The following is a 14,796-nucleotide window of genomic DNA, read 5'->3' on the forward strand; positions in this document are numbered from 1 at the left end:
AGACTATAGACTAGACTATAGACTAGACTATAGACTAGACCATAGACTAGACTATAGGCTAGACTTTAGACTAGACTATAGACTAGACTATAGACTAGACTATAGACTCGACTATAGACTAGACTATAGACTAGACTATAGAATTGATCATAGACAAGACTATAGACTGGACTACAGACTAGACTATAGACTAGACTAAGGACTAGACTATAGACTAGACTAAGGACTAGACTATAGACTAGACTAAGGACTAGACTATAGACTATACTGTAGACTAAAGACTAGTCTATAGACTATAGACTAGACTATAAACTAGACTATAGACTAAACTCTAGACTATAAACTAGACTATAGGCTAGACTTTAGACTAGACTATAAACTGGACTATAGACTTGACTAGACCAGTCTACACTATAGACTTGACTAGACTTAACTATAGGCTAGACTATAGGCTGTGGACTATAGACTAGACTATACACTTGACTATAGATTTTTACAACGATACGACATCGATTATCTTATTAAAAACTTCGAAATAAATGTTTTTTATTTGCTTAATTTCTTGCGTTTTTATTAAATAAAGTGGATAAATATAAAAAAATAAATAATTTCGTTGTTTTATCTTGATGAATCTTAATGTTTAAATTAATAAATGGCGATGATAATGGCGGCAAATGAATTGATTTTTTTTAAATCTACAAATTCTAAAATTTAGATTATTTGCTGGAAAAAACCTTAAAAGTAGACTTACACATTATGGACCTATAAACTACTAACTAAATATGAAAACCCTCCCTAATTAATTTGAACCAACAGCTGCAACTTCTTGATCTTGTTCAGTGTCGGTTTGCCCGGCAGCAGGATCATCATTGACAACAATTAATTCATCGGGTTGTACAGTGTCCTCAAAGGAATCATTAGCCTCGGCACTGTCAGCTCTTACTTCATTACTGATAGTTTCATCGACAGTATTTTCGTTAACGGCAACTACTGGGGTTTCTTCAGGAACTTCTGGTTCTTTGGCGGGTTGAGGTTCAGGGTTGGTAATAGCAGCAGCGACGGTAGCAGTTTGAGGTCTATTGTTTCCTTGGAAGATGTTGAGTAAACCCTGTAGAGGACCCTGTTGTGTGGGAGCAGGTTGTGTCTGTTGTCCATTGTTGCCCATAAAAGTGTTGACTAGTTGTTGTATGGGTCCTGGGGGTCTAGCGGTGGTGGCGTCATTAGCTCCCTCTTGTTGTTGTTGGCCTGCCAAACCGGATAATGTGTTTTGGAATTGACTGCCAATATTCGAGGCAAATTGTTGTAAACCTTGGAAAGCCTGAGTAGTAGAATTGACCACAGATTGAGCAGCATTCTGAACAGCAGTGACGGGATTAAATAAACCAGGTAATGTGGGTGCTGGAGCAGCAGGTTGTGTCTCATCATTGGCCACTTGTGTGCCGGGTTGTCCTGTTATTTGATTGAAAAATTGTCCTAAAGGTGAATTTTGTATTAATTGTTGTACAAAATTTTGTTGTGTCGAACTTTGAGTGGGTGTTGCTTGGGTAGCTTGACGTACAGAACCTTCTGGCTGTTCAGCCTCTTCGTTGCTGGTTTCTATTACCACCACAACACGATCGGGAGTTTCCTGTTCTACTACTACTGATTTTAAATCTAAAGCTTTTTCGGTCTCTACGACTTTTTGTGCTGGGTCAGCAACAGCAACCTGTTCAACAGCATCGTTGGCTACAGCTACGACCGCTGGTTGTATGACATTTACTGTTTGTTGTTCTACAGGAAGAGTTGATCTCAATCTATTCTCCTCTTCTACAGCTAGTTCGATTTCTTGTTGTTGCTCCTCTTGTACAGCTTCTTTAATTTCCTCCTCAACAATGGCTTCATCTATGCGACGTTGTGCCTCTACTGCTACCGCTTCAATAGCCTCCAAATTTTGTTCCTCATTTTCAGGTACTGCAACAGCAGCCACAGTCTCTTCCGGTGTGGCTGGAGCTTCTAAATTCTTAATTTCAGAAACTGTTTCATTTTCGGTGACTTGCGGCGTTGCCTTAATTTCCTCTCCATCTTGTATAATGGTTACGGGCACCAAAATCTCCTCTGTATTGCGATAAGTACGTCGCGGTACAACGGCGCCCTCACACAAAGTGATCACCAAAAGTAATCCTACTATAAACGAGCTAAAACGCATTTTTGTTGCTGCTATTGTTTAAATAATCCACAAGTCTATATTTTAATCCAATTCGTATGCGATCGCCTTCGTTTCGATCGATTGTTTGTTGTTAACACTTGAAAATCACTTTACAAACTGTTTGAAATTTCTTTGGCAGAAGCGCATTTATACCCGGCTTTTGTAACAACTTGCATGTTGTTGTCTTGTATGGTGTATTTACTTAGTTTTGTTGTTGTTTCGTTGTATCTCAAAAAACCTCCAACACCACCATCAATAGCACTACCAACAACCAAACATCGTCATCGTTTGCACTTGGCTTTGTGCGTTTTCTTACTTTGTATTTATTATTTTTTTTTTCTGTACATTTTTATAAATATTTATGTTTGGTATTGTTTTTTTATGGGAATATTATAGAGCTTTTCTTAGATGCAAGTTTTTGAAATTATTTTACTTTGAAATCTTGTTAAAAATTCTGCAAAGAAATGTTGTCCTTTGCTTTTATTGATTTTCAATAATGAATTCCATTAAATAGAGGAAATGTTAAATTAGACTTTGTAATAAGTAATTTCCACTGAATTATTTGTTTTATTTTTATAATGCAATTTCCAGGGAAAAATTACTGAATTAATTATAATTTTAAATTGGAAAACAAAAGACTTAAGCAACAAACTTGTATAATGAGAAAATTCTTACAAAATGGAAAGAATTTATTTTCTGTTAATGTAAAATTTTCAATGTAGTCAATTATAGTCTAGTCTATAGTCTAGTCTATAGTCTAGTCTATAGTCTAGTCTATAGTCTAGTCTATAGTCTAGTCTATAGTCTAGTCTATAGTCTAGTCTATAGTCTAGTCTATAGTCTAGTCTATAGTCTAGTCTATAGTCTAGTCTATAGTCTAGTCTATAGTCTAGTCTATAGTCTAGTCTATAGTCTAGTCTATAGTCTAGTCTATAGTCTAGTCTATAGTCTAGTCTATAGTCTAGTCTATAGTCTAGTCTATAGTCTAGTCTATAGTCTAGTCTATAGTCTAGTCTATAGTCTAGTCTATAGTCTAGTCTATAGTCTAGTCTATAGTCTAATCTATAGTCTAGTCTATAGTCTAGTCTATAGTCTAGTCTATAGTCTAGTCTATAGTCTAGTCTATAGTCTACTCTATAGTCTAGTCTATAGTCCAGTCTATAGTCCAGTCTATAGTCCAGTCTATAGTCTAGTCTATAGTCTAGTCTATAGTCTAGTCTATAGTCTAGTCTATAGTCTAGTCTATAGTCTAGTCTATATTCTAGTCTATCTAGTCTATAGTCTAGTCTATAGTCTAGTCTATAGTCTAGTCTATAGTCTAGTCTATAGTCTAGTCTATAGTCTAGTCTATAGTCTAGTCTATAGTCTAGTCTATAGTCTAGTCTATAGTCTAGTCTATAGTCTAATCTATAGTCTAGTCTATAGTCTAGTATATTGTCTAGTCTATAGTATAATCTGTAGTCTAGCCTGTAGTATAGTCTATAGTCTTGACCTACTTATATGTATACTTAAAGAAATATACAATAATAATAACAACAAATTCCATAATATAATGAGAAAACAACAAAACATTTGCATATTTAAATTCAAGAAAAACTTGAAAAGATAAAACACTTTCTTCAGCTTATTAACCTCAAAAGCAGCGTGTGCAACAATAATAAGAAAAAAGGGCAGATGGAAAGAAAATAACAACAAATATGTTAAATATAAATTTTTATTTTTAAATAATCAATAAAATTTTCTACACTTTTTCTTAAATAAACTAAAACTAGGGAGATTTTATTGCTTTGTTAAACAATAAATTAGTAATAATTTTCTATTTAAAAGCTTTGAAATCGACTTCTTTTATAGCTATTCCAAATTTGAAAAATAAAACTAGTTTGAAAAACTTAAGGTAGTTACATAGATACATATGTACGTACATACATACATACATACATACATACATACATACATACATACATACATACATACATACATACATACATACATACATACATACATGCATACATACTATATACATAGGAATTCAGAATAAGCGTTAAAAAACAAACAACATTAGTTGCATCAAGCAATTCTGACCAAAGAATCTGAACCTAAAAGTTCATTTTAAAGAAAATAAAACGAGAAGAAACCTTCGTCATGATGTCCACAATAAAAACATGTATGTTCATGTATTACAAAAACTAAGTTTGTTTAAAAATAAAATCAACCAACAACCATAACGAAAAAAGTGAGTATAGAGTTCTTTAGCGTTTTTTTTTCATTTATCTTGCCCAATATTTTATAGCCACCATCATCAAATGCATTTTTATTTGCACTCAAGTTCAATGACTTCCTATGTCTGTCTGCAGCAAAAAGAAAATACTTACATGTTGGAATAACAAACAAAAACTGCTAAAGGAACAAACTAATTAACTAATTATAAGTATCTATCTATCTATCTATCTATCTATCTATCTATCTATCTATCTATCTATCTATCTATCTATCTATCTATCTATCTATCTGTCTTTTTATCTAACTAACTAAATAACAAACTAACTAACTAACTACCTCTTTTTTTTCCTTTTTGTAACATTCAGAGTTCTACTTTGAAAAATTGCTAGTAGCGCTTTTTGGTCCTAGTTTCCCCTTTCTGGTCCTTGTTTTAAAAAGTGTTTGCGGAACAAACAAGCTTACAACGAGATTTATATTACGATTAAGACCTTAAGATTTGCACCAAATAGATAGTTAAAAATAGCTTTATTCAAGTTGAAAAAAAATCTTCACTCCTTGTTATTCTTATTAGCAACCACTTTTATGTAATCAAACCAGTCTGTATGCACTTCTCTTTAGATGTTTGTTCTTTTAAATTTAATAAGCCAACTACTTTTAGTTACTGCAACTTTTCTGTAACTGCTGGTTTTATAAGAAGAAAAAGTGATTCTTCCACTTTAAAGTGGTTAAAGAGAATCTGAAACCATCAATTGAAGAAGTTGGTTAGTCCACATGCATTTTTTTCTTAATACATTTTTGCAGACAGCATAAAAAGTCATTGAACTTGATTTTACAACAAATGAAGATGCCTTTAAAGATGAGGTTGATTATAAAAGTGCCAGGAAAAACTTACATTGAAAAGTAATGAGTTAAAAAGCTAATAAAACCTCTTTGCACTACTTCTTTATTAGCATTTTGAGTCATTATTTTAACACGGTGATGTCATTGGAGGCAAGTACTTCTACGCTCGCTTACAAATAGGGAGTTAAAGAAGTACTTGCAATTTGTCTTACAAAACAGTTGTTGAGTAAGTTGTTTTATTTTTAATAATAAAAAGAGCCAGCTAGAATACGAACCAGGGACTTCGGTTTGTCAGTCAAATGTTCTACTCACTGCACCAATGCTTAGCTATTTTATTGCGCGTCAAATAATGGTTTTCACATACAAAACTAATTTTGTTTTCTTTTTTGTGAAACACAATTTCTAACACGCAATTGAATAAAATGTGCCAACAAAATTACAAAGCCGAAAATAAAGTACTTCTATATCAGATTAGAAGAAAGTCATTACTAGAGTAGTTCTAAGTAATGCTGACGGGAGGTAGTAGTCATTGAAAAGTAAGTGGTTAGGGAAGTACTACCCATTACCGAGTTTTTGCTGGGGTGGACATACAAAAAAAATTGAAGACCTTTAAATGCATTTTTTTTGCGTAAACTTTAAAAGTTACTGGAATGATTAAAAATTTAACTAACTAAATGCAAAAAGTCGACATTTCGTTTCAACTATTTAACCCTAGTTAGTTAGTTAGTTAGTTAGTTAGTTAGTTAGTTAGTTAATTAGTTAGTTAGTTAGTTAGTTAGTTAGTTAATTAGTTAATTAGTTAGTTAGTAAGTTAGTTAGCTAGCTAGTTAGTTAGTTAATCAGTTAGTTAATTAGTTAGTTAGTTAGTTAGTTAGTTAGTTAGTTAGTTAGTTAGTTAGTTAGTTAGTTAGTATTCCTGACAAACCTCATTTAAAAAGTTCAGATGATATCAAGAGATAAGGTTTAAACTGAGACCGTATTGGACTTGTAATTGAGCCTTAGTTAGTTAATCAGTTATTTAGTTAGTTAGTTAGTTAGTTAGTTAGTTAGTTAGTTAGTTAGTTAGTTAGTTAATTAGTTAGTTAGTTAGTTAGTTAGTTAGTTAGTTAGTTATTTAGTTAGTTAGTTAGTTAGTTAGTTATTTAGTTAGTTAGTTAGTTAGTTAGTTAGTTAGTTAGTTAGTTAGTTAGTTAGTTAGTTAGTTAGTTAGTTAGTTAATCAGTTAGTTAGTTAGTTAGTTAGTTAGTTAGTTAGTTAGTTAGTTAGTTAGCTAGTTAGTTAGTTTAGATTGTAGCAACTGGGACACAAATCATTCCTGGCAATCCACATTGAAAATGTTCCGATAAAATCAGGAGATAAGGTTTAAACTGAGACCGTATTGGACTTGTAATTGAGCCTTAACTCAATATTTTTACACAAGTAAACTTAATATCAGAACACTCTAGGATAAATGTTATCGGAATTGGCAAAATAATCCCGATCACATCTAAACAATTTAACCAAAGATCATATAAAGTGACCCCAACGAAATGACAACGTGAAGACTTCATAGAACGAACAAGTCCAATGTTTAAATTAAACAAACGTAATATATGTATAATATTTGGCTCAAAAAGTATATTACAAAAATGTAGTGTTTTGTAGTGTTTGCTAAAAATGACTAATTGAGGTCAAAGTTTAAAAAAAATCGAAAACATTTAGTAAATATTACCCTATTTCTAATTATTAAACCCCAAACAAACAACCATTATGACTCAGGGATTTTTTTTAACAAAAATTAATAAAAATTATAGCTCAATATTTTCTAACGAATTTGTCATTTAATAACATCAAAATATTTAAATTATCTAAGACGATTTGCCGGTTTTGTCTCTATTTTGCACTTGTCAACGACACCTTCAAATAATAGATTGAAAAAAAGAAGCAAAACAAATTAAAAACTCCCAAAATAAATTCCAAAAATACTAACCGTATTAAATGTTACATAATCTGAGAAAATAAAAACACACAAAATTAAATATTTCTGACTTTAACAATTGTCCACCCATTGTTATAGACGAAGGTCTTGTCTTGTCTTGTTTTGTTGATGGTTTGACGACTGCAACTGATATTGAATGTTATTGCCAAATTAGCATTTTTAAAACTTTTGAAGCAAAAAAAAAACAAGTAAGTTGTGGGGAAGAAGATAAGTAAAAACAAATAAAATAATTAACACCTTCGTCACATATTAAAAAAAAACGTGTAAAATATTCATTCAGTTTGTTACTCACTCATTCAATTCGTTACAATTTTAATATGACAGAAAACCAAACGATCGATCAATCGATCGACCAACCCGCCAAACAAACTCTGAAACATCAAATTCACAACAAGTGGATCACGATAAGACTCGTATGTCTCCATTTAACCATTTAAGACACTTTCACTCTATTTGCAGCAAAAAAGACACATAATATGTACAACTCAATCTTAACTTAAACTTAAAATTATAAAAATCATAAACAACTTTTTTTTCCAAAGTTAAAAGATAACATTATTTTATTACTCTCTTACAGATTAAGCCGGCTTTACACGATCACACTTGTAATATGATCTGTCAAAATTTTGTATAGAAGAGTACAGAACAAGCAGGTTGCATTAGATCAGGAATGTATTTTTATGTAAAAATATACAAAAAAGTAAAAAAGCTGTTTACATCTTACAAAATATAAATCATACGACTATTATTCTCTTTTTTGTTATACAAATGTAATTTCATTTTACTTTTTCATTAGACATTACGTATGTAAAGTGTGATCGTGTGAAGTTCCCTTTACAGATTAAAGCCTCTTTTATTTTGAAGAATCTTATCTTTAGTTCAAATGACCATGAATTTGTTTAATTTACTTTATTAAAGTAAAAGTTTAAAATATTTATTTTAAATTTATTTATTAACAAGTAAACGTTACAAAATAATAAAAACCATTTCAATCTCACCTGTAATATTTTGCTTTTTTTGTTTATTACATAAACAAATAATTTTGAAAAAAACGTGCTTTATTTAATTTATTATTATTTATTTACAACTTTTTTAAGTGCATTACTATTTTAAATCGATCTTGGCTTTAAACTTAAACTTACAAAGAAAAAAACAATCATAATATTAATTATAAATTCACATCAGATTTGTCATTTTTATGTCAATACGGAATACTAATTATGATGCCAAACTGTCAAATTTCAAATTCATTTGATTTGTTTTTGTGGATTCCAAAGGTGTTTGTTTTAAATGTTTTAATTTAATTTCTTTTATGTTTACGTTCAATATTCCGATAGCATAATAAAATAAATGTTTGAAAGAAATTAACAACCATTTTGTTTAGGCATATTTAAGGAAATTGAACTAATTTTAAAATGTTATTTTTAAATTACTTAATCGTCAATTAAATAACTATGAATTTTTGCATAATAAGACAAGTACTCGACAGACACGTGAGGTAACAACAAAAACTCCGATTAGATCTACTTCTTATTGAAAACAAATCGAATTTTCTTTGAAAGAGATCTTTGAAATCGATCGAATATTCTAAGAAAAAAAGTATCTAGAAAGTTTGCATTTTTTCATAGAAAAATATGACAAGAATAGATCGATATTTTGTAGAGAAAAGTTGTCTAGAATTAATTGACTCTTCTTAGAAAAAGTTGTTAAAATTTAGATCAACATTTAAGTTGAAGGTCCACACCAAGCGTTTTTGGCCTTTCTGCATTCTACACGTCTGCACTAAAGTAGAATTAATGTATTTGTATAATGAAAGCTACAAGTACAGAAGCGTAAAAAGCCTTGCACAGTGGGGCAGAATCGAAATTTTTTGGAAATAAATCTGGCATTTCTAAACGGCTAATCCGATCGGTATAAAATTTAGCGTGAGCGTAACCAAGGAGTATTCGAGTTCAAGTTTTGAAGATGAACCCCGCAGATGCCCCAGGGACGGCGCTGTGACAGCTTTTTGGACCAAATGGACTCAATTTTTTATTGTTAGTTAGACAACAAAATTTCCAATAATATACAAAACATTTCAGAACAATATCATTTACAGATGCAAAAATATACGTTTTTTAATTTAAAAATTCAAACAATTTTAGATTTTTGCCATTTTTTTGCCAAAAATGTGTCTTAACTCTTTTATTAATAAAATAAAATTTTCCTTAAGAACATATAACAATTTTATATTTTTCTAAAAGATATCTTTACGCAGAACGCTTTGGCGTAAAAAACTTGACCTATTTTTTGAAAATGTTACCACTGCGTCCTTCCGAATATGACCTATTTTTTTTATTAAAACTTCAACTTTGGGCGACTTGTTCTAAAATCCCAAAGCTGGGATCAGAAAACTGAAAGCAGTTTTGTAAACCTCAATATGTTTTCTATTTACTCCAAAAGTATTTTTCCAGCCCTGAAAGAAATGTGGACACTATGGGCAAAAAAGTAAAAAATCCCGTTTTTTGGATTTTCATCCCTATTTTTGGGAATTGCGGGATGCCCTTTGACTTTTTCAATTTTTTTTTGCATTTTCTTATTTGAAATGACAAATTTAACAAGCGTTGAAAATTTCATTGAGTTTTGTTCATAAATAAAGATTTTGTCTTATATATTACATATTTGTTTAATTTCTAAAACTATGATTTAAGTATATCAATGTAACGATAACATGTAACGATAATCTCGATTCATGTAATGATAATCTCGATTCATTCGCTAATAAGAAATAGTTGGATGGAAACTATTAGGGAAATCTCAACTTATAACACATCAACAGGAGCGCCTTGCAAGTCATACGAAGACTTAAGTTCAAGGTCAAAAAAAAGAGGGTCACACAAAAACTTTTTTCAATCTCAAATGAGGAAATTGCTGATACATTTAACCTAATGCATCACCAAAACGACTTAAGCGAATTGTGGAAAGTATACCAACTCCAACATCACAATCAAATTTTACTGAAGAGGAAGCAATAGCGCTTATGTTGGAACTGGGTCTCAGTCGAAATAAGTAACAAATATTATGGAAAGCTCTACATGAAAAAGGACACAATATATTACCATCATACAAGGCGATCCAGGAGAAAAACAAACTATCCTACCATCACCTATTGCTGTTAATGATGTGGTATTGATATATCATCTTTGCTCGAAAACACAGCATCAAGAATTGTGTCAGACTTTTCAGAAGACCAACTAAGGAAAATTCATAACTGTGATGTTGTCTTAATGTATAAGTGGGGATGTGACAGTTTATCAGCACTTCCAGAATACAAACAAGCTTGTGGAAGTCGGACATTAGCAGACTACAAAAGTGTATTTATGTCATCATTAGAGCCATTACGAATTCGTTCATATTCCCTTAATCCATCATCGTCAAGCATCGAAAATTCATTTGAAGATATATGGATCAATATAACTCCGGGTTCAAAAAATTTTTGTAGACCCATTGGATTTGAATATATAAAGGAGTCAAAGAAATTAACAAAAGATTTAGTGGAATATTTAAAAGATGAAATAAATGCACTGGAACCCATTTGCATTAAAATAAAGGAATTCTCTATTAACGTATCATATCAGCTAAGCTTAACAATGATTGATGGAAAGGTTAGCAATGCCATAACAGAAACTTCTTCCTTCTGGCGATGCTCAATATGTAATGAGAAAAAGTCGCAATTCTCAAATATAAACAGGAATCGACAAGGAGTTACTTCGAAGAGTTAACAGTATTTTAATGGCACTGAATAGTAAACATAAAATTAATGGAATACGATTTGGGGAATATACATCTGAAATTTCTGAATTACTTGTATCTCTGTATTCATGGAGGGAACTAACACCAACAGTACACAAAGTATTGATCAAATAATAATTGAATCGATTATTCTTCCACTTGGAGAGTTAACAGAAGAAGACCTGGAAGCGAGGAATCGAGATTTTAAGCATGTTCAACTATTCAGCTCAAGAAAATGCTCCAGGCAATCACAGAATGAAGACATTTTTAATAGTTTACTTCTATCTTCTGATCCTGTTCTTTCAACTATGCGAAAAAGATGGATTTGTTATGAAACTCTATCATCTCAAAACAAGGAAGATTTAAAGGTCTTACATTACCTTCTGGATATGTATACCGATATGAAAGATTATTTTATAGAAAATAAGTAGTGTAAAGTAAAATTATAATTTTTTTATTGTATATACTAAATAATTTTTAAAAATAGTCCAAATACTAAATACTAAAATATGAACAAGTATGAATGTTTAGTCGGGCGTAGCCGACTGTATAATACCCTACACCTGTCAGTACGTATGTTAAAAATGGGGATTATTTAAAAAAATAAAGCATTAGGTTTGTTTTTTTTTAACTTTATTTCGGAGTATTTTTACTTTTATTTTGGCAAAAAAAGATTTTTTTACAAGAGGGTTCAAAGGGGAGTAGGGCAAAATATGGCCCTATCCTTAAAAATTTTGGTAGGGGGAGTTAAGTCTTCTTCAATAATATTTATGTAGAATTTAAAAGTGTTAATAGTGTTTGTAAGTGAATTTTGACCTTTAAATCATTTTCTGAAGGGGAGTCTGTATGGGGGATAGGATCAAATGAAGCCCGATCATTACAAAAATCGGTAGTGTCATTTAAAGTTCTATAAAACTAAGTTTTGTCGACTTTTGTTAACATAATAGATCATTTAAATTAATTATAAGCCAAAAGGTCCTATTTGGGTGGTACGATTGTATGGGGGCTAGTCGAAATAATGGACCGATTTTAACCATTTTCAATAGGCTTCGTCCTTAGGCCAAAAGAAGCGTGTGTGCCAAGTTTCATCTAATTATCTTCTTAAAGTATACCAATCGGCTTAAAATCATTTTCTGAGTCGATTTAGCTATGTCCGTCTGTCCTTCCGTCCGTCTGTCTGTCTGTGTGTCCATGTAAACCTTGTGCGCACGCTATAGCAGGTCACAATTTTCAAGATAATTTGATGAAAATTGGCAAATGCTGTTTTTTTGGTTCAAGGACGATCGCTATTGAAAATGGTTGAAATCGGTTCATTATTTCTCCTAGCCCCCATACAACCGTACCCCCAATAGGAACCGTACCCCCAAAAAATGAAAAGGTCAAAGGGCATCCCGCAATTCCCAAAAATAGGAATGAAAATCCCAAAAATGGGATTTTTACTTTTTTGCCCATAGGGTCCACATTTCTTTCAGGGCTGGGAAAATACTTTTGGAGTAAATAGAAAACATATTGAGGTTTCCAAAACTGCTTTCAGTTTTCTGATCCCATCTTTGGGATTTTAGAACATGAAGTTGAAGTTTTGATAAAAAATAGGTCATATTCGGAAGGACGCAGCGGCAACATTTTCAAAGCATTCTGCGTAAAGATATCTTTTAGGAAACTATAAAATTGTTATATGTTCTTAAAGAAAATTTTATTTTATTAATAAAAGAGTTAAGACACATTTTTTGACATTGTTTGAGTTTTGAAATTAAAAAACGTATATTTTTGGATCTGTAAATGATATTGTTCTGAAATGTTTTGTATATTATTGGAAATTTTGTTGTCTAACAAGTCCATTTGGTCCAAAATTACGCCCGGTATTCAAAAAAAGGCGGACCAAGGTATGATAAATTTTGTATTACTAAATTTTTAAATGCCTATAACTCGGATATTATAAGAGATAAGAAGTATGTCCAAGATCAAGTCGAGCGCTTTCTTTGTTTTTGGATGAAAAAAATGGCACGAGTTTAAAAATTTTACATGTCGTAGGTACCCTACTTTGAACCGTCACAGCGCCGTCCCTGGGGCATCTGCGGGGTTCATCTTCAAAACTTAAACTCGAATACTCCTTGGCTACGCTCACGCCAGATTTTATACCGATCGGATCAGCCAGATTTATTTCCAAATAATTTCGATTCTGCCCCACTGTGCAGCGGCGGCGGTAGCAGTTTGAGGTCTATTGTTTCGTTGGAAGACGTTAAGTAAACCCTGTAGAGGACCCTATTGTGTGGGAGCAGGTTGTGTCTGTTGTCCATTGTTGCCCATAAAAGTGTTGACTAGTTTTTGTTTGGCGCAAGTTTAAAAATTTTACATGTCGTAGGTACCCTACTTTGAGCCATCACAGCGCCGTCCCTGGGGCATCTGCGGGGTTCATCTTCAAAACTTAAACTTGAATACTCCTTGGCTCACGCCAAATTTTTTACCGATCGGATCATCCGTTTAGAAATGCCAGATTTATTTAAAAAAAAAATATCGATTCTGCCCCACTGTGCAGTGGCGGCAGTAGCAGTTTGAGGTCTATTGTTTCCTTGGAAGACGTTAAGTAAACCCTGCAGAGGAATCTGTTGTGTGGGAGCAGGTTGTGTCTGTTGTCCATTGTTGCCCATAAAAGTGTTGACTAGTTGTTGTATGAGTCCTGGGTGTCTAGCGGTGGTGGCATCTTTAGCTCCCTCCTGTTGTTGTTGTTGGTCGGCCAAACCGGATAAGGTGTTTTGGAATTGATTGCCTATATTCGAGGCAAATTGTTGTAAACCTTGGAAAGCCTGAGTAGTAGAATTTACCACAGATTGGGCATTGGTCACTTGTGTACCGGGCTGTCTAGTTATTTGATTGAAAATTGCCCCAAAGGTGAATTTTGTATTAATTGTTGTACAAAATTTTGTTGTGTCGAACTTTGAGTGGGTTTCGCTTGGGTAGCCTGACGTACAGTTTCCTGTTCTACTACTACTGATTTTAAATCTATAGCTTTTTCGGTCTCTACGACTTCTGGTGCTGGGTCTGCAACAGCAACCTGTTCAACAGCATCGTTGGCTACAGCTACGACCGCTGGTTGTATGACAGTTACTGTTTGTTGTTCTAAAGGAAGAGTTGATCTCAATCTATTCTTAATTCTGTTACTGTTTCTTAATTTCTTTTACTGTTTCATTTTTGGTGAGTTGCCTTAATTTCCTCTCCATCTTGTATAATGGTTACGGGCACCAAAATCTCCTCTGTATTGCGATAAGTACGTCGCGGTACAACGGCGCCCTCACACAAAGTGATCACCAAAAGTAATCCTACTATAAACGAGCTAAAACGCATTTTTGTTGCTGCTATTGTTTAAATAATCCACAAGTCTATATTTTAATCCAATTCGTATGCGATCGCCTTTGTTTCGATCGATCGTTTGTTGTTAACACTTGAAAATCACTTTACAAACTGTTTGAAATTTCTATGGCAGAAGCGCATTTATACCCGGCTTTTGTAACAACTTGCATGTTGTTGTCTTGTGTGGTGTATTTACTTAGTTTTGTTGTTGTTTCGTTGTATCTCAAAAAACCTCCAACACCACCATCAATAGCACTACCAACAACCAAACATCGTCATCGTTTGCACTTGGCTCTGTGCGTTTTCTTACATTGTATTAATTTTTTTCTGTACAATTTTCTAAATATTTATGTTTGGTATTGTTTTTTATGGGAATATTATAGAGCTTTTCTTAGATGCAAGTTTTTGAAATTATTTTACTTTGAAATCTTGTTGAAAATTCTGCAAAGAAATG

At 32.4% G+C, this 14,796-nt stretch overlaps 1 protein-coding gene across 2 annotated transcripts; it reads right to left on the reverse strand.

Moving 5' to 3' along the window:
• Positions 1–540: 540 nt before the first annotated feature.
• On the reverse strand, positions 541–14,423 carry LOC111690086 (20-hydroxyecdysone protein). Of its 2 annotated transcripts, XM_046952133.1 has the most exons (2): positions 14,196–14,423; positions 541–2,044 (listed from the first exon to the last, which is right to left on the reverse strand). In XM_046952133.1, exons 1-2 carry the CDS (start codon positions 14,334–14,336, stop codon positions 800–802), a joined length of 1,386 nt encoding a protein of 461 aa, XP_046808089.1. In that variant the 5' UTR covers positions 14,337–14,423; the 3' UTR covers positions 541–799. The 2 variants fall into 2 exon arrangements, with proteins under 2 accessions (XP_046808089.1, XP_023308318.2); XM_023452550.2 differs by lacking the exon at positions 14,196–14,423 and having other exon boundaries at positions 541–2,315.
• Between the last annotated feature and the right edge of the window lie 373 nt (positions 14,424–14,796).

This window comes from Lucilia cuprina, chromosome 5 (genome assembly GCF_022045245.1).
Source record: "Lucilia cuprina isolate Lc7/37 chromosome 5, ASM2204524v1, whole genome shotgun sequence".
NCBI classification, from domain to species: domain Eukaryota; kingdom Metazoa; phylum Arthropoda; class Insecta; order Diptera; family Calliphoridae; genus Lucilia; species Lucilia cuprina.

Coding starts and splice junctions, on each gene's coding strand:
- LOC111690086 (XM_046952133.1), bottom strand. CDS start 14,336: ATGCGTTTTAGCTCGTTTATAGTAGGATTACTTTTGGTGATCACTTTG. Junction 2,045..14,195: donor AAGATGGAGAGGAAATTAAG/GCAACTCACCAA, acceptor GAGGAAATTAAG/GCAACGCCGCAAGTCACCGA.